Source organism: Lagenorhynchus albirostris, chromosome 8 (assembly GCF_949774975.1).
Source record: "Lagenorhynchus albirostris chromosome 8, mLagAlb1.1, whole genome shotgun sequence".
Lineage (NCBI taxonomy): Eukaryota > Metazoa > Chordata > Mammalia > Artiodactyla > Delphinidae > Lagenorhynchus > Lagenorhynchus albirostris.
In genome coordinates, this window is record NC_083102.1 from 50,285,987 (window position 1) to 50,306,431 (window position 20,445).

Below are 20,445 nucleotides of genomic sequence, written 5' to 3' on the forward strand. Positions count from 1 at the left end.
GCCCTGATTCTGTGTTCTCCTGTCATCACAGAGTTGACAACCTTATATTCAATACCTTGTACCAAGCTGTCTAGTAGTTGATGTGGCACTTTTTAAGCAAAGTAAATAAACTGGAAAAGTGTTTAGTGACTAGTGGTAAAATAATGCTATACCCAATTCAAAAATGTGTTCAAGTGACAAGAGCAAGAAAACCGAATCACTTTACACAAAAACAAAAAGAGCTGACTGACCTCAGAAATGACTTTTGCCTAGAGTCCAGGATTTTTCTCTTACAAATCAATCTTAACTTCTTGTGGCATCTGTAAGAGACCAGGAACTTGCTAAGAATCGTGAACTGCGAGGTATTTCAGAGAGCCCACCAAGATGCCAAGGCTGCTAAATTCAGTACAGATTTGCATCAGCGTCATGAGAACACATGGCCAAACCAACCAAAAATGACTGGGATTGAAAAATATCATATGATGGAAAAGCAATGAGACATTTAAAAATATGTTTCTTATAGAAATTATTCTCATTATTTCATAGTCACACCATCCATAGTGACTTGCAGAAGCTATTATATAAATTCTGCCAATACTTAGATGGGTAATAGTGAAAGAAAAATTTCTGTAACAAGACACTAACATGAACATTTACGGCATAACCTGTACATTTATTTTGGCCTGGTAAATACAGACATTACACAGCTTTCCCATAGCTTCTGCGGGTTCTCACTATGAGCACTAGGAATGCAGTTCATCTTTGAAAGCCTTTCTCTAGCTCTTCTCCTTTAAGAGCCCAGAGCACCTGTACTCCTGGTGTGTGTTTCCTGTTCACTGCCTGCATGTGCTCTGTTGGAAGTCTGAATTCTCTCTAGTTGTATTTGCTGGGGGAAAAAAAAAAAAAAACAACGGAAATTTACTGTCTTACAGTTCTGGAGACTAGAAATTCAAGATGAAGGCTTCAGCCAAGTTGGTTCGTTCTGAGAGCTGTGAGACACCCTGTTTCACGCCTCTCCCCTGACTTCTAGCAGGTTGCTGGTAATCATGGGTGTTCCTTGGCTCACAGATGCATCACCCTGATCTACCTTCATCTTCACATGGCATCCTCCCTGTGTGCACGTCTGTGTCCAAATTTCTCTTTCTTATAAGGATACCAGTCATATTGGATTAGGGGTTCACCTTATTCCAGTATGACCTCATCCTAACTAATTACGTCTGCAATCACCCTCTTTCCACATAAGGTCACATTTTGAGGTACTGTATGTTACAACTTCAACATACACATTTTTTTGGTGGAGGGACAAAATTCACCCACTAACACTGGTCTTGGATTTTTTACTTTATTTTCTAATTATATGTAACATTTCTCTATTCCATGGACTTCCTAATCTTGATTCTCTTCTAATTTAGACAGCTCTCACACAGTTTTTTTTTTTTTAAACCTCTCCTAGTTCTTTTTAAGAACTCTGCTAGTTCTTCAAATGATAGGAAAATTGTATCCCCATGGCCTTTTTAAATTGTTGGGGATTTTTTCCTTTCAGTATATGAGCTATTTTTGGCTTTTTGATTTCTAAACAGTACTTACTATGTACACTGTGCATATAAACAGGTGGCATATTTTGTTGATTGAGTGCTTAAAGAAACAGATGACCTGGTTGAAAGGTCAGTCCAAGATGGTAAAGGATCATTTTGCACATTGAAACTGAATGCCTAAAAGGATTCTATAAAATAAAGTACTGGGATCCTCTAAAAACAAGGGGCAGGAATGGAAAGCAAAGAGAAATTCTTCCTGTAATGTTCCAAAAACTACAAAATTCATATATCTTCCACTTCATATTTTTATATCAGTTGCAAAAGTTATGCACTGATAAAGAATTCAGTATGATTTATTTTAAAAACAAAACGTATTTTTTATTTATCTAGAAAAATTAAGAAAATTTCGTATGTTTTATGGTATATATTCCACCAGAATGCTAATTCCATGAGTATAGGCACTTTGACTCACTGTCATATCCCAGGGATTAGAACAGTACCTGCCACAAAGAAAGGGTCCCAATAAATATTTGATGATTAAGTTGTTTCAATTGTACTTCTTTGTATTCTGTTTTGTTTTGTTGGCTCAACTAAATCTCAGAGAAATCTGCTGCCCGTACCTGCCTGAACACCTCTACCACACACACCGCTCTAGCAGAGCCACGTTCCTGATGTCTCCATCACCTGAGGGTCTCTACACTGGCGTTAAAGCCCAAAGCCAATAGCCACTTCCTCCCACTGTGCCAGCAAGGCCTTACGATGCAGCAGTTTTGAAGACAAGAGGTAAAATGTGATTTGAAATCAGAACAGCATTAATTCTTTTTATATTTGGAGTTTATTCAATAATAAAATTAAAGAAAGGACCCCATCACAGACCAATGAAATCAGATTCTCTGAAGATGCCCTTTTCTTCTTTAGACAGAGCTTCCCATGATAGAACCAGAAACTAAACGTTGTAGAATTAGTTGTTTTTATTCTACTTGTATTTTCAATTTTTATTTCCTTACCATTCTCTCTATGGTTTAACTTTTAAAAATTCCATCCTAGCTCAAGTGATCAGCACAAAGGTCAATGTTTGGTTCAGAGCATCAGAGTCTAGACATGGGTGTAGCTGTTGCGATAAAACTGAAAAGATCATCATTGAAATAAGACTCAGGAAGTAATGAGAACAATTTGATCAATTCCTCTTAACACCTTGGAGTGTCTTTTCGTGGATGCAAACCTTGGGGTCTTCCCAGATATGTTTCATTAGAAAGGATGGTAAGCTCATACACTAGCCATCAATTCCATCCCACACTAGACACCTCAAAACAGAGAAGAAACCTATGGAGAAAGACAAGATACTAGAGGGAAGATAACTGAAGGTGACAGAAGAGGTACATGGTAGACAGAGATAAATATTTGTTGAATGAATTTAGGCTGTGAGGTAGGTAAGACACAAGAAATGTGCTATATAATGCAGCTCCTCTGTACATGAATATTTGGACCCAAATATAGGAACACAATACTGCCATCATCAATATCAGCATCAGCATCCTATTAGGAGGCAATAACTTTTGAGAGATATTATGGTGGAGTGTTTAAGAGCATGGACTAGAGAGTCCAACTGCATGGGTAGCATTCTGGCTCTGCCACTTACTCACCATGGACCATGGGAAAGTTCCTGAACTTCTCTGCCTCTACTTCCCAATCTGTAAAATGGGAATATTTGTACCTACTTCACAGAAAACAGAGATTAAGTGTTAGCAGCTACTATTTTTATTATATACTCTGCTACCATATAATGATTCTGTATGTGTACAGCATGCTGAATCTTTCCATTGATAAAAGGTAGTGAAAGCTGTATCAAATATATGTATATATAGATACATACATATATAGGTATGACACTAAATGATACATACATACATATACATGTATGTATGTAGGTATAGGATGTATACAAGATAGGATATCTAAGCAGTTGAAATTTTTATGATCTTATTAGGTAAATCATCAAAGTAAACTAATATTTTTCAATCCCTAAATTAGATAATTTCTGAAATTACATGAAATGCATACAGTTAGGAAGAAATCACAGAAATGTGTGTTGAGTTTATAAAAACACTTTTCAGTGCAGTTGTAGACCAGGGACTGAAGAAGTAGCCAAATCCAACCAGAAGTCAGAGAGCAAGGGGACCCAGGTGATGCAGTTCTTAGATAACAATGTCCTAAGGCAAAGAAGGAGGAAATGGATCTATAGAGGCAAAAAGAGGACAGCCAGCACAGTGACTCCTGAGGGCTGAGAGGTGCAGCTCCCTTCCCCGCTAGGCTACCAGAAAACTGACAGACATCAACTCTCCAGGAGAAAGAGTTCCCACCTAAGGTTGAACAAGGCAATGCTCTCCCTTCTTGTCTCAGCTCTCATATTGTAAACATGTGTCCTTTTTGCAGTCTACTTCATGCCACGTTTTTCACATTTTGTGCCCTTTGTTGGTGATTTTGCTGTGTAAAATGGCCCAAGATAGTGCATGTGCACTGTTCCTAAGTGCAGGAAGTCTGTGATGTACCTTACTGAGAAAACATGTCTGTGCTTCATTCAGGCTTGAGTTCTTAGACTTGACACAAAAAACATGATTCATAAAAGAAAAAACTGACAAATTGAACTTCATCAAAATTTAAAACTTTGGCTGGTGAAAGGATGAAAAGATATGCTATAGACTGGGAGAAAATATTTTGCAAGCCATATATATAACAAAGCACTAATATCTGCAATTTATAAAGAACTCTAAACATTCAACAGTAAAATAACAAACAATCCCGTTAGAAAATGGGCAAAAGACATAAAGAAACATTTCACCAAAGAGGATACAAATGGCAAATAATCATTTGAGAAGAGATTCAACATCATTCATTAACCATTAGAGAAATGCAAATTAAACCACAATGAAATACCATGACACATCTATCAGAATGGCTAAAATAGGGGCTTCCCTGGTGGCGCAGTGGTTGAGAGTCCGCCTGCCGATGCAGGGGACACGGGTTCGTGCCCCGGTCCGGGAGGATTCCGCATGCCGTGAAGCGGCTGGGCCCGTGAGCCATGGCCGCTGAGCCTGCGCGTCCGGAGCCTGTGCTCCGCAACGAGAGAGGCCACAACAGTGAGAGGCCCGCATACCGCAAAAAAAAAAAAAAAAAAAGAATGGCTAAAATAAATAGTGAAAACACCAAGGGCTGGTGAGGATATGGAGAAACTGAATCATTCAAACACTGCTAGCAAGTGCTGGAAAATAGTTTGCCAATTTCCTAAAAACTAAACATGCAACTTCCATATGATCCATAAATTGTACTGATGGACATTTATCCCAAAGAAATGAAGACTATGTTCACACCAAAACCTGTACATGAATATTCATAGTAGCTTTGTTTGTAATAGTCCCAATTGGAAACAACCCAGATATTATTTAATGGATGAATGGATAAACAAATTGTGGTATATCAATATAATGGAATATTATTTGGCCATAAAAAGGAATGAAGTTCTAATATATGCTACCACATGAAGGAACCTTGAAAACATTATACTAAGTGAAAGAAGCCACAAAAGACCACATACTACGTGATTCCATTGATATAAAAATCCAGGATTTAGTAAGCTATAGAGACATAAAATAGATTAATGGTTGCTTAGGGCTGGGGGATAGGGGTGATATGCATGGGGGGATAGAGGGGCAGAGGAGTAATAATTAAATATATGGGTTTTTCTCGATGTGATAAAAATGTTCTGAAATTGTTGTGGTGATTACTCATATCTCTGACTATATTAAAAATCACTGAATTATATAATTTAAATTGTATGGAATGTGAATTACAGCTCAATAAATTATAAGGTTAAAAAATAAATTTGTAAAGGGATTACAAACTTCTTTGAAACACAATGAAGTATCTGTTAACTGAAGGGAGAATACTGAATTGAAATGAGTTCCCTGATTTTAAAGGGGATAATAGAATCCCTGGTTAGCAAAAGCCAAGCTTACCACTCACTTTCAGAGGCAAAATGGGAATGGCTACTGTAATAGGCAGTAGGATGGGAGGGTAATCAGAGGAGTTTGATACAGAAGGATGTTGGGCACTGCTCAGTTGCTCTTGGGTTACTCAGGATTGAAACAGACAAGCAGCACACTAAGGTCTATGTGTTGTGTATACCAAAAAAACATTAAAACTAAAAAGGATCCAACTTGAGTCACCAAAACAGAGTCATAATCCCTTGCCAAAACTCAGGTCAGAATTAGTTCACAATTCCTGAGCATGATTAATGAGGGTGAAACTGATTAATGAGGTGAGGAAAGACCCAGCAAATAACAAGTATCTATTCTAAACCTTCTACCTAACCTTTCACAAAGAGATCCAAGGGATAACTGTGCACTGCAAAAAAAGGAAATACCTATTCATCTCAAGATTATTAAGCAATGGTTCTTACTAATCCCTTTAGACCCAGAAGACCATTGTGAGCCACCAGTCAGAGGAGGGAGGCCAAGTTTACTTCTTGATGGAGCTGATAAGAACCAAATTGTAGTTTTTTCCCCAGTTCTTGAGTGTGTCTTTGGAACAGATAAACTCAGCAACTGGCAGAATCCCTTCTTTGGCTCCCTAACCCATAAAGAAAGAAGAGGTCAGTGGAAGTATCACTGTAATAAGGAAAAACAAATCTGACTCCATATTGGATCTGTTTCTTTTACTTTAAGCTTTGAATTCTATTGCCATTGCTACAAGTTAATCACAAAAGGGATGTTGCCTATAAGCTTAAATTATACATGATGGCATACATCTGAGAATCCTGCCTTCCATGTAATGAGCGTTAAGCTAAAATTTGTTAATTTAACAACAAATTGTTTTGCTCACAGGAAACATCCTGACCAGGCCTATCTGTGAATGGCTGCAGGCAGGAAGAAATTAACACATCCCCTCCAGAGTCTGACCAGAACCAGGACTTTACCCCCTCCCCTTTTAGTATAAAAGAAGCCTGAATTCTAACTCAGGGAAGATGGTTCTTTGGGATACTAGTCCACCATTTTCTCTGTCTGCTGGCTTTCCGAATAAAGTCGCTATTTCTTGCCCCAGCGACTCGTCTCATGATTTATTGGCCTATCATGCAGTGAGCAGTATGAACTTGGACTCAGTAAATATTGAGCACCCTCTCTCCCCAAAATAAAGTTAATGTCAAATCTTGCAGAAGGGGGTGAGGAAGGCACACTAGTATCAGGGCCACCATCCAAGACTTGAAAAATGCAGGGGTAATTATTCCTGTCACATCCCATTTAGATCACCCATGTGGCATATTCACAAGACAGATGGATTTAGGAGAATAAGAATATATTATTTTAAATTTAATAAGGCTATAATGCTAATTGAAGCTGCAGTTCCATATATATACATAAGTATACTCTTTTTCTGTCCTCCAAAAGAATTTATTAGTTACTGGGATTATTTCTTCCTTAAATGTGTGGTACAATTTACCACTGGGGCCATCTGGGACTAGAGTTTTCCTTGTGGGAAGACTTTAAATTATGGATTCAATTTCTTTAATTTTAAAGAATTTTTTCTTTTCTATTCTTTTTTAAAAATATTTATTTATTTGGTTGCACCAGGTCTTAGTTGCAGCAGGCAGGCTCCTTAGCTGTGGCTCGCTGGCTCCTCAGTTGTAGCATGTGGGCTCCTTAGTTGTGGTATGAGAACTCTTAGTTGCGGCATGCATGTGGGATCTAGTTCTCCGACCAGGGATCAAACCCAGGCCCCCTGCATTGGGAGCACGGAGTCTTATCCACTGCACCACCAGCGAAGTCCCCTCTTTTATTTTTTTAAATAGTATTATTTGTTTGCTCTTTATTCCTATGTCAGTTTTGATAAGTTCACTTTTCAAGGAATTTTCATTTGATCTAAATCTTCAATAAAATAATGCTCTTTTTTTCAGTGTCTACATGATTTGTCATTTTTCACATGAATTTTTAGTGCCTTTTTTCTTCATCTTTCTTATCAGACATTTATCTGTTATATTACTCCATTCTTTTACTTTCAAACATTCTTATGCTTTAGATACACTTTTGTAAAGAGCAAATATTTGTTTATAGAAAAAAAATTTTTTTGAAATTGTTTGTCTTAAAACTATAGAATTAGACTTCCCTGGTGGCACAGTGGTTAAGAATCCACCTGCCAATGCAGGGGACACGAGTTCGATCCCTGGTCTGGTAAGATCCCATATGCTGCGGAGCCACTAAACCTGTGCGCCACAACTACCAGGCCTGCGCTCTGGAGCCCGTGAGCCACAACTACTGAGCCCACATGCCACAACTACTGAAGCCAGCACGCCTAGAGCCCATGCTCCACAACAAGAGAAGCCACCACAATGAGAAGCCCGCGCACCGCAACAAAGAGTAGCCCCCACCCGACACAACTAGAGAAAGCCCATGAGCATCAACAAAGACCCAATGCAGCCATAAATAAATAAATAAATGCTTTTAAAAAAAAACTACAGAATTTAGGGAGTTCCCTGATGGTCTAGTGGTTAGGATTTGGTACTTTCACTGTCGTGGCCCGGGTTCAATCCCTGGTCAGGGAACTGAGATCCTGCAAGCCACGTGGCCTGACCAAGATTTAAAAAAACAAAACAAAACAAAACAACAACAAAAGACTACAGAATTAAGTTCATTTAATATAACAACTGATCTAATTGGGTTTTACTCTACCATCTTACAATGTGGTGGGTTTTCTTCCTGCCTGTTTAAGTTATTTTTCTCTTTTTTCTTGTCTTTTTTAAAAAAATTAAATATCACTTTATTTTTCCTATTACTTTGAAAATATACTATTTTAATATGATATATTACCTTATTAGTTTCCCTAGAAAACAGGGAATTCCCTGGCAGTCCAGTGGTTAGGACTCATCACTCTCACTGCCAGGGGCCTGGGTTTGATCCCTGGTCTGGGAACTGAGATCCCACAAGCTGCATGGCCAAAAAAGAAAGAAGGAAAGAAAGAAAATATACCCTCTTCCTGGAAATGCAAGGATCTTAGAATATTTCAATTTTATTTATTTTTCTATTGACTTATATACTATTGCTGTCATGTATATATTTCAACTACAAAGGACATTACTCTTTGACCAGTGTTCATTTGGATTCAACCACATATTTACCTATTTTATTGCTCTTAAACACATTATTGACTGGAGACATGTTAATACATTTTTAAAGAGTGATACAATTAACATCACCATGCGAAGTTGTTAGAGCTTAACATTTATCAAGGGTTCATTATACAACTTGTGATTGTTGTTATCATTCACATTTTGCTCCATTAGGTTTTTGTTCCAACCTTGTGTATATTATAAAAGTAAATTTTTCAAAAATGACGCATCACAAAATTTTGAGTGAAGAAGAATTTTTCAGTGAATTTTATGCAGATACTTTCTCTGATTGTCTCAGCAACATATATAATAATGTCTCAGAAGATGACAGTTCTTCGGAATATAGTTCTGATTCCGACGATGTGAATATTAGGCCAAGAAAAAGACAAAAAGCCTTAGTGATTGGTTCTGATGTGGAAAGTAAAAATGAAACTCACGGTGCTAGAGAATGCTCCTTTGCTTCTATAGAAGAGTGGACTGAAGACATCTCACGAAAATTAGAAGACTTTACAGGTGTGGCAGGTGTAACTATTGAATGTAAATAACCTGCAAAGTAATAGTGAAATAACAGAATTAATTTTTGGCCAGCCAAAATAAAAATCGCCGGTCATGGGCATTAGTTTCTGCAAAAATCCCCTGGTCAATAGTGAGTTAATCTCGGGACTTCCCTAGTGGTGCAGTGGTTAAGAATCCACCTGCCAATACAGGGGACATGGGTTCGAGCTCTGGTCCAGGAAGATCCCACATGCCGCGGCGCAACTAAGCCCATGAGTCACAACTACTGAGCCTGCGCTCTACAGCCTGCAAGCCACAACTACTGAGCCCGCATGCCACAACTACTGAAGCCTGCGCACTTAGAGCTTGTGCTCCGAAACAAGAGAAGCCACTGCAATGAGAAACCTGTGCACCACAACAAAGAGTAGCCCCCGCTCGCTGCACTAGAGAAAGCCCACGTGCAGCAACGAAGACCCAACGCAGCCGATAAATAAATTTATTAAAATAAATAAATAAAATGCCAATACGATCATGTATTTTAAAAAAATGAGTTAATCTCTAACTTCGTCTCTGATCTCCCAATCTGGAATCACTCTCCTTTTGTCTAAAGAACACCTTTCAGAATTTCCTTCAGTGTGGATATGCTGGTAGCAAGCTCAGTTTTTGTTTGAAATGTCTTTATTTTTCTTTCATTCTTAAGAGATATGTTTGCCAGATAAAGGATTTAACTTGACAATTATTTTCTTTCAGTACGTTGAAGCTATCCATATACTGTCTTCTGGCTTCTGTTGTTGCTGTAGAAAACTTAACTGTCTAAAAGGTCTTCGAATGTGTTTTTCTCATTTTGCTTTAAGTTATTATCTTTGTCTTTGGTTTTTTACAGATTTGGGAATCACAGGGTTTCTTGAATCTCTGGACTTATATCTTTCAAATATTGCTTCTACCCCATTCTCTCTTCTCTCCTTCTGGGACCCCACGAAAAGTACATTATATGTTAAAACTGTATCCTCTTAAAATTTTTTCTTTTTTTTGTATTATTATTTTAACAGCAGTTTATTTATTTATTTATTTTTGCTGTGTTGGGTCTTCATTTCTGTGCGTGGGCTTTCTCTAGTTGTGGCAAGCGGGGGCCACTCTTCATTGCGGTGCGCAGGCCTCTCACTATCGCGGCCTCTCTTGTTGCGGAGCACAGGCTCCAGATGCGCAGGCTCAGTAGTTGTGCCTCATGGGCCTAGTTGCTCCGCGGCATGTGGGATCCTCCCAGACCAGGGTTCAAACCCGTGTCCCCTGCATTAGCAGGCAGATTCTCAACCACTGCGCCACCAGGGAAGCCCTGTATTATATTTTTAATCTTGTATTCTCTTTTGTTTTTATCAGTTCCAAAATTTCTATTTGATTCTTTTTCACATTTTTTATGTCATATTTTTTGAAAATATACTTTCCAGTTCCCTTCTAAAATTTTCAAGCCTGTCTTTTATCCCTAGAACATAATAAACAAATGTTTTATAGTCTGTCTGATAATTCTAAAATCTGGAGTCCCTATGACCTCTTCCTTGCTTCTGCTGGTTCTCACTCATATTGTGTATCTAGTTATCTTTCTTTCTTTGCTGAGCACTTTATCTTAAAACTTTATTGTAGAAATAATTTGAGATCTAGTCTGATTTTATCTTCTTCCAGAGAGAATTTTCATTTGGTTTTGCCAGGTGGCTGAAGGCAACAGAATTCCTTATTCCATATTCAAAATTTTAGGTTTCCCTTGGCCAACCAGAAAAGAAGTCAGGCTACAGACCTCGTAAGAACAGTTTTCCTTCTAGTTCACCCTCACACCCAGGGTGTAGCCCTTTGAAATGCTGACCTAATGCAAGAGTTGTTTACCAGGTACCAGGTTCCACAACCTCTGCAAGAGCTGAATTGATATTATAGAGATACAGGTAGATATCTAGATATCTATAGATAAATAAGCATGTGGCTATTACCACCCAGTGTGCCCAGTGATCTCTGCATCATAGTATTTACACACTTGGGAAGGCCCCTCCTACATTGTACCAGCGTTAGTCTCTGTGACCAATGGTAGAAGTGATGGTATATCACAAGATTATAAAAGGTTATAAAAGACTGGCCTCTGTCTTGGGTTCTCTCTCAGTCTGGGGGAAGCAAGCTTCTACAGTGTAAGCAGTCCCAACCAGAGGCCTTCAGCCAAGAGCCGACAAGGAACTGAAGCCTGACAACCATACAAATGAGCTTGGAATTGGATTCTCCAGTCCTATTTGAGCTCTCTGTCCAACAGTTTGTGACTACAAACTCCTGAGACCCTGAGCCAGAATCAGAACACAGCTGAGCTGCTTCCAGATTCCTGACCCACAGAAATTGTAAGATGATAAATATGTTTGTGTTTTAAGCTGCTGAGTTTTAGGGTGATTTGTTATGCAGTAGATAACTAAAACACCCGGCTTTTCAAATTGTCTTCAGCAAAGAGTTCGTCTGCATTAACTACTCTGTTGTTCCTGGAAGCAGAACTTTTGACATTCTGTTTATTTTTCTCCTTCCCTAACATCTTCAGGATTGGGTAAATTTTTAAATTCCATTTTACCTTTAAGTGTTTCAGAAGTTATACACTCTATTCCTATCCATTTAGTGGTTATGCTTAAAGTGTTAACATGACTACTTCAAGAACAATATACTGAACTTAAAACTAAACTCTGATCATACTCTCCCATCTTAAATGTTATAGTGAATATTTTAACTACTTTGGCTTTTACTTTCCAAATTAAACATTTTTATTTTTTATACAGTTAATGTTTTCATTAGATTTATCCACATATTTACTTTTTTCACCCTTCCTTCTTGAATTTCAGGCTTCCTTTTGGATAATTTTCTACCTTTTTTGAAGTACATTCTTTAGAGGTTTTTCTAGTAAGAATCTGTTGGTGATAAACTCTCACTTTGCTTTTCTGTAAATATTTTTTGCCTTCATTCTTGAATAAAAGTTTAGCTAGATACATTATTCTGGCTTTACACCTATTTTTTCAATCAGTTGAGATGTTAAGGACTTCTATTTTTTACTCTACTCTTTTACTTTACTGTTCAGCTACTCTACTGACTTCTGGTTTTCATTGTTGCTATTGAGAAACCTGTTATACGTCTATTTGCGATTTTTTAAGTAGATAATATTTTACATCTGATTTTTTTTTTTTTTTTTTGGCCGCACCGCATGTGGGATCTTAATTCCCTGACCAGGGATCAAACCTGTGCCCCCTGCAGTGGAAGCACAGAGTCTTAACCACTGGACCTCCAGGGAAGTCTCTATACCTGATTATTTTAAACACTTCTCCTTGTCTTGAGGGTTCTGATGTTCCACCAACATGTGTCTTAATGTTGATTTTGTTTATCCTGCTTGCATTCATGTGCTTCCTGAATCTGAGACTCATGTCTTACATAAGTTTTGGAAAATTCTCAGACACTATATTGTCAAACATAGGCCTCTCCTCAATTTTCTCCATTTTATTGTTCTGGAACTCTAAATAGACCTCCTTGTTCTATCTTTCCTATGTCTTAACTTCTCTAATTTCTCTTTTCTATAGTCTACCATTTGTTTTCTATATTACCTTTAGTAATTTCTTTATATCTACCTTCCAGTTCATTATTCTTTCATTTGTGTCTTTTTTTAAAAACTGTTTTTAAAATGTGCTTTGTGGCCCATTCTTTTGAGTTTTTAATGTGGGATGGCTGGCCATATTTATTTATTTTATATTTTTTAAAAACCAATTAATCTATAATCCAATCACTCAAATATTATCAAAAACCTCCATCTACCTATATGCTCCTCCTCATTCCATTCCCTGGCCTGCCCTCTCAGCATTACAGTATGTATTTGTGTTTATCATTTCCTTTAGTTGTAGCTATGGCTTAGATTTGCTTGTCCTTGAATTTTCTATAAAGCTTATCATACTATATTAAGTTTATTTCAATGATTATAACTTTCATTTATCCAAGTTATCTTTGGCTCTTTTTAAAATCTGCCACATTATTTTTGATAGTCCCTTGTTTGTTGCACGTTTTTGTTTATCTAAATGTTTTCAATGTCATTTCATACTATACGTTGTAACGATAAATAAAAATTATTTTTTCTGTTTATAAAGGAAAAAGAAACCATTTCCGCTCTCTCCCTCCTTTTAAGAGTGTTTCCTAGGAAAATCTAAAGAGCCTAAATTCTCACTCTAACCTTTTGGAATGTAAATAAGTCTCTCTGAAGGCCTGGGCTTCAACTGTTTTGAAATGTAAACACCTCGGAAGATACAGCTTCACCTTGGGAGCTTAATGTAGGTGTAACCATTTGTTTCTCAGGAAAATAAAAGTTTTATTTTTCTTTTGAATGAGGACAACTAATTAAACAAATGGCTACCACAAATCCCAAGTGAACTTAGGGTGAAGGAATGTGAAAAAAGAAAAATTTAACTAAGAAGGATCTGGCCACAAACTGTGATGTCAAATCCTCCTATGGAAAACAAGTTACTATTAATCCAAATAATAAGTGATAGTCGTGCTGCCAAATGGAAAATAGGGTACTACTGATCCCAAAGCCTCATGTTATATGCTAGCTAAAAACAGCGTGAGAGAAAAGGATTATAATTAGCTTAGCTGTATAAATTGTGTGAGGTCTTATTCTGATTTGGTAGTTTCTTGTGGATTACCTATATACAGCTATTTTATAATGTGCTTATTCAACAATAAATGTGTTTGCTTTCTTTCCACAGTGATGTGAAGAGGTCTCTCTTTGTTGATAAGGTTTTTACTTCCCCAACGATATCTAATAATTCCAACACCTATGGACTGTAATTTTTCTCTTTGTTGTTTCTCATCATCATCTCATGCTTGGCATTTCTTAAGAGTGTGGGAATTCAAGGGGCCTCGGTTGAGACATTCCTCTGGAAATTTGAGTTTGTTTTTGCCAGACACCAGAATACACTGCCCATACACAACTACTTTGCTCATTTTTCTGCTAGAGGTTCCTTAGACCATGCAGGTAAAATAAAATCAAACCCTAAACCTGCATGAGGGCAGACCTGTGGTTATGAATTATCAGGGGATACTTTTTCCTCCCACCCAGTACCTAAGGCCAAGCCAGACAAGACTAACTTGGTTCTTCCCTTTGCCAGTAAGCAGACTATATTTTATCCTTTAGATTCAAGTGTTCTAGTGTTATGCAGGGGTCTCAGCCAACCTTCCCCTCCCCTCTCCCCCACTCCTCCCTTGCATAAGCTTTACTTCTATTCCACAGAGCAGCTCTTAAAACCTACGGCTCTTTCACTTCAGCAAACGTCCATAAGGTGGCTCTAGAAATCAGCTTATGCTTATCACAGTTTTCAGTTCTTATTCCCTGCCTCACCCCTGCCCCCAACCAGATTCCCTCACTTTCTTGCAACCTCATTATAGTTTGATTTGAGGGGGTGGTATTTTACTCGATTTTTTCACCACGAAGGTTTTTAAAAATATGTCACCCATTGTGTTGCTGGAAGGAGAAATCTAAGGCATTTGTTTTATAATGGTTATACCTCTTACCAGCCACTACTCTAGGAAAAGATGGAGGTAGAGAGAACAGATATATGAGTATGAAACAGAGCAACTTGCAGAATATTACTGTTCTCCTCAACTAATTCTCTCAGGTATTTTGAATATACTGTAAGCACTATGAATCTCTTTAGAACCTGAATACATGATATTAAGCACAAATTTTATGGTATCTGCTTTACTACAGGAATGTGCCAAGTGTTCATTTTTGCTCTTGTTCTCTTTCTCCTCATTTTCCCAATACTTTCAATAACAAGACTCTTAATCCACAATTTCCTTAGTTAAAAGTATTAAGAACTTCTGTTTCTATTCTCCCCCTCATAGGAATAAACTTGAAATGTCAATCAATTCACTAGGCCAGTTGATTTATTGCTACTTCTACATGACCTGCAGCACCAGCACTATGCTGTTACTCCCCATCAGTCCATTGAACAAAGACTAGTAACTTCTGATACCACAAACACAGAAGATTTTAATAGGACAATTACCTATTTAAGGACCAAGTATTCCTTTAAGGGATATGGGCGGCAATATCAGGACTTGGCTTCAGAAGTATAGGCTGAATTTGCAAAGTGTTGCTAAGCTTGGTCTTTCAAAAACTTGGGTACCTAGCCAAATGAGCCTACTTCAGTAGTACACTTAAACACTACCTTGGTCCCCTCCAAAAGGCACAAAATGTCTTGAATATTCAAGTTGTGATTTCTGCTCTGTTTTGTAGCACACTTCTGTGGCAGCAGTGTGTGAGATTAGAGAGAGGGAAATGGGAAATTGGGACACACTTAGAAAACAATAAAAATAATCTAGTCATATAGGGAAATAAGTGGTCTGGAGCAAAAATTATAGGAACTGTGGTTTAAGAGGGATCTGAGGCAATCTAGGTTAACCTCCTGGTATCTATTGCTTAATCTGGAGGCGAGAGGAAGATGGTAGAACGTTAGCTCCACCAGAGAAGAAGTCCCTACTGATTTACTCCACGTTTCTAGACAGTGCCTGGCACATAATATGCATTCAATATACACTTGACTGAATGAATACGGCAGCGTTAGACAGAATATGGGAAAGGAGGAAAAATGCATTCGAACTCGGGGGCTTAATTTGAGGGAGAAGGGAGTCGAGAAATTTCCCACTGACAAAACGGAGCATGTCAGGAAGGGGAGCTAGTTCTGGAGGAAAAGTATGATTACTGGAAGTTGTAGTGATCAAAACTGCATTTCTAATATTAGAATTAGAATTTCTAATATTAGTTACCCAATAAGGGGTTATTTATCTAAAGGCCAACCACACTAGCTTACTTGAACATGACCTTCGCCTAGGTTAGCTGGGATGCAAATTCTCTCTAGATTTCCAAGAATTCTCTAACCACGTAAAAATGTTTCTTCCTGGAGGCTGTTCGCACACACTCCTCCCTCTTTCTGCACACAAACGCGAGAAGCAGGTGTTGGCAGAAAAGAAGCCGGCAGCTGAAGGACCAGAGCTATAATCCAGTCTCTGCCTCAACTGCCGCACCTGCCCCTGTCTTCTGGGCTCCACCAAGGGGAGGTTTGGAAGAAGATGACTTAAAGTCACAGGGTGTAAGCAAAACCAGAACAAGGTCAGGAGCTCGTGTCCAACTCTTTAACTCCTGGTTCCGGGTTATTTCTCTGGGGTGCATCTGGCGCCAGCCGCGGAAATACGACCGAGTCTGGGTAAAGGTCGCCAGGTGAAGGGATGATAGCCAGGAGACCTCTACGTTTGTCAAAGTTGACCGTCTCCCTCTAAGCAGGCAAAACGTGCGGCTCAAACAGCATTAAGTCAACCAGCAGGAGACCCGTTACCTTACAGGCTAATGCCCTCGATCCACCCCTCGACTCCGCTCCACCCTCCCCGTCGGCACGCGCATGCACCCTAAGGCCCGAGGTTGACGTCAGCCCCTCCCGGCACAACCTCGGTGTCGTACCTCTAATGGCCTGTCGTAACTGCCTGGAGGGAAAGGCCGGGAGAGGAAGGGCATTCACGCTGTTCCCCTCACAGTAGTAGCAGGTATGCGCGCGCGCAGGGTCCTAACTCAGCCCCGGAGACCCGAGCCAATGGGGCGCGGCGACGTCACTACGTGTCAGTTCGCCGGGCCGCACGTCAGGAGGGCAGAGGGCGGAGCCAGTTTGGTTGCATTTTCACCCGTACATAGGCGCGGACCGGCGTGTCCTTGGGATAAGAGAGCGGGACGTTTGGCTTGTGAGCGGGAACGGCTTAGTCGTACACGGAGAAAGAACGGTGGGCGCGGAGGCCACGGCAGGCGAGAAACCGAGCCATGAGGGCGCGCGCCTGCGTGGGGGGCGCGCGGGTGGACTGAGGCCCGTGAGCGGGGGCCGGGTGGGGGACAGGGAATGGGGGGCCCTGGACTGCGCCCAGCCCGGCGGGCTACGGCGTGAGGTGGGGCGGCACGCTAATTAGGTCGTGGCGTGGTTTCGGTCAAGGTCCTGAAAGCTCGGAGGCGGCTTGTTCGCGGTTCCTTCTGAGACGCGGGCCCTCCGTTGTCGGGACTGCGGGGCTATGGCAGTGATAGACAAGATTTCCTCCGGAGTGAGGGCGGGAGTCGGTGGACGCTGCGCAGCGCGTCACGTCCTCTTTCCAAGAGAGCAAAAGCTCCTGCTCTTCCAATAAGTCATTACTTTTCCTGGCCACCTGTCGCTTCCCCCCTTAACCTGCTCAGGCACCTCGGAGAGGTAGGTTTCATCACAGTGTCCTTGAAACCGGCTTGGATGGATGACCTCGTGGTCTCCCCCGGGGATCCCAGAGCTGGAGAATGGGCATTCCCGGGGAAACCTCAAAAGCCTGCTGCTGGCCTCCCACCCACAGCAAGGCAATTTAGAGGGACCTGAGCAGGCTGAATCAACCATTATCTCCCTTTTTGTAAAAATGTATTTTGCCTTATCTTCAGAGGTGGCTTTAAATTGTAGTATGAATAATTAGACCGCCTTAAAAGTTGGAATTTTGGTGGTTTGGGTTTAATATATTCATAGTTCAGCTTATTCAGATTTGTGACTTTGTGACCTTGATGTCATCTTTTGAAATGGTTTTGAAGTAGGTTCCTAATTTGCTTTCATCACGTATGTCAACTGGAAAAAAGTGCACAAAGTAAGAGCTGTAAGTTCTGTTTGGGGCAAAATGGGGACCAGAGACTGGTAGACAGCATTTCTTTTTTTTTTTTTTTTTCTCGGCCCCAGCATGCGCTTGTGGGGATCTTGGTTCCCCAGCCAGAGGTTATTTATCTAAAGGCCTCTTTTGCCAGTTTTTCCCAGACCACAGAGTGCCTCATTCCTGATCTCTACCCTGAACTTTTCAGGATGTGTTGAAGGTCAGCAGCTGCAGTGGCTTGTGCCTTAACGCTTGTAGAAGCAGATGTCAAGTGTCAATTTTTAGTTGACACACACACAGAGACGTGTTTTTAAGGAAGTTCTTCCAGATAGTGTTTTTTGTGTTAAAGAATCTTTTGCAAGTGAACTAAGTAAAACAAAATTCAACCTGGTATATAATGTCATAAGTTTGCAGTGCGTTAGTGGCTGCAGTTGATCATTGGTTTACACTTTTTTTACTTGGAGAAAAAATTAATTAATTGAGTCTTTCACTTTTAGATTTAAAAATGGGTGATATTGAGAAGGGCAAGAAGATTTTTGTTCAGAAGTGTGCCCAGTGCCATACTGTGGAAAAGGGAGGCAAGCACAAGACTGGGCCAAATCTCCATGGTCTGTTTGGGCGAAAGACAGGTCAGGCTGTCGGATTCTCTTACACAGATGCCAACAAGAACAAAGGTAAGAGGCGGGCCATTGTTAACTAACACAAGCACAAATTGCATAAATGTAACCTTTGGTAAACACTTTTTCAAGAGTGTGACATACTTAACAATACATCCCTCCTTGTTTAGGCATCACCTGGGGAGAGGAGACGCTGATGGAGTATTTGGAGAATCCCAAGAAGTACATCCCTGGAACAAAAATGATCTTCGCTGGCATTAAGAAGAAGTCAGAAAGGGCAGACTTGATAGCTTATCTCAAAAAAGCTACTAATGAGTAATAGTTGGCCACTGCCTTATTTATTATGAAACAGCTGTCTCATGACTTTTTATGTGTACCATATTTAAATTGATCTCATACACTAGAATTCAGGTCATGAATAGCTGATGTAATATTTCTGTCCTGATTTAAATAAGATTGGCTTGTGGCTAAATGAATATGGTCAGCTTTTTGAATTTTGATAGTAATTCTGGTTCAGCAAGTACTGTCAGTGTTTTCCCCTTCTAAAGAGATGATTAAACTTGAATAAGGAATGTTAAACTTTTCAGGGATATGGTGAATGCCTTCTCAAACCCTATAGGAGATTGGTTTTATATTTAGATTTCTATAACTGGTTATATTAATATATTTAAATATTGAGAAGCTCCCTTCACTGTCTCATAGACCAGCAAGATTCACCTGTGTTTCAAGTTGTGTTCATTCACCTGTTAAGGCAAGGGCTGAAGATACACTGACAATGTCCACTTTATCTTTTTGGTCTTAAATATGCCAATTTAATTAAAATTCTCCATCTAAAATATTGCGTTTTACTTAATGAAGGGCATTTTAGTGTGGTTTATGTATAGCATCAGATAAAGAATATTTAGTACTTCTCACATTTTAGAGATGATCTTTAAGATCAGATGTTTTTAAAATTCACTGTGACATGATAGGTTGGGAAACTTGCTTGTGAATTCTTTACAAAGTCAGACTAAGTTATAATTCAGGATTGTCTTTTAAACAGGTATTCAGAAACACAACTGTAGAACTACTGTAGGTGTGTGATTGGTAATGATGCTTTTGCCAACTCAGAAGGGTTAAGGTAGAGGAGCTCTATCATTAGCACAGATTTGTAAATTATCTGATCATAAGGCTTGAGAATTAAAAACAAAGTCACAGATCATGATTTTTCTAATGTGCTTGATTTAATGACATACCAAGATGGTTGAAAAATATAATACCTCAAAATACGCAGCATTGTTACTAGTCATAGTACTAGATTGTGTTTACTTGGTCTTCTAGGACAGCCTGCCCTAGAACACTTCAGTAATCCACCCGGTTTCTTTGGCCAGAATGAGCACTGCAGCATTTATGCCAAATGTAGAAAGAATGTGTTTCTGGCCATAGTTTTGTGGTATGTATAGTACATGGTTGTAGTATATATACTAAATTATTTCATATACAGTTTGTGCTGTACATGTTTAGAGTAGTCCCTAGAAATTTTATGGAATGGTGAGCTTGAACTAAGCCATAACGAATACTGAGAGAAATTCTCGGTGGGGGAAGTAAGTCTGTGCCGGTGGTGAGAGCCATCTCTTTGTGTGACAGTGAGGAAACCAGGAAGAAGCCTTATCAACAGTGATGGGGATGAGTAGGTAGGCCTGTAAGGCCTGGCAAAGCACTTTGTAACTTGTGAATCTTATTTTTAGTCATTGGAGAAATGTGAGAAAGTAGTCAGTCTGGAAACATGTGCAGAAACAGTTTGGGGAAGCAAAAGAAAGCCTGCTGTAATTCAGGTGGTATCCAGAGATGGTGTAGCAGTTAGCTTCTGAGAGAGTTCTGGACCAATATGGGAAGACATGGAGACCAGGGAACCGATTTATTTCTGTGTTTCCCAAGTCAACTAAGGCCTATGCTGGCAGAGAATTGCTGAGTCCCTGCTGCTTTCTAGGCCAGTTGTACT

At 39.5% G+C, this 20,445-nt stretch overlaps 1 protein-coding gene and 1 long non-coding RNA gene across 4 annotated transcripts; one reads left to right on the forward strand and one right to left on the reverse strand.

Annotated features, from left to right (window-relative positions):
- Positions 1-649: 649 nt before the first annotated feature.
- Positions 650-16,747, reverse strand: LOC132524217 (uncharacterized). Its single transcript, XR_009541825.1, has 3 exons — positions 16,670-16,747; positions 9,108-9,216; positions 650-865 (listed from the first exon to the last, which is right to left on the reverse strand). It is a non-coding gene; the product is annotated as an uncharacterized LOC132524217 (long non-coding RNA).
- Positions 16,748-16,851: 104 nt separating this feature from the next.
- On the forward strand, positions 16,852-19,317 carry LOC132524696 (cytochrome c). Of its 3 annotated transcripts, none has more exons than XM_060156978.1 (3): positions 16,852-16,983; positions 18,345-18,521; positions 18,635-19,317. In XM_060156978.1, exons 2-3 carry the CDS (start codon positions 18,353-18,355, stop codon positions 18,781-18,783), a joined length of 318 nt encoding a protein of 105 aa, XP_060012961.1. In that variant the 5' UTR covers positions 16,852-16,983; positions 18,345-18,352; the 3' UTR covers positions 18,784-19,317. The 3 variants fall into 3 exon arrangements, with proteins under 3 accessions (XP_060012961.1, XP_060012960.1, XP_060012962.1); XM_060156977.1 differs by having other exon boundaries at positions 16,868-17,005; XM_060156979.1 differs by having other exon boundaries at positions 16,876-16,944.
- The last annotated feature ends 1,128 nt before the right edge of the window (positions 19,318-20,445 follow it).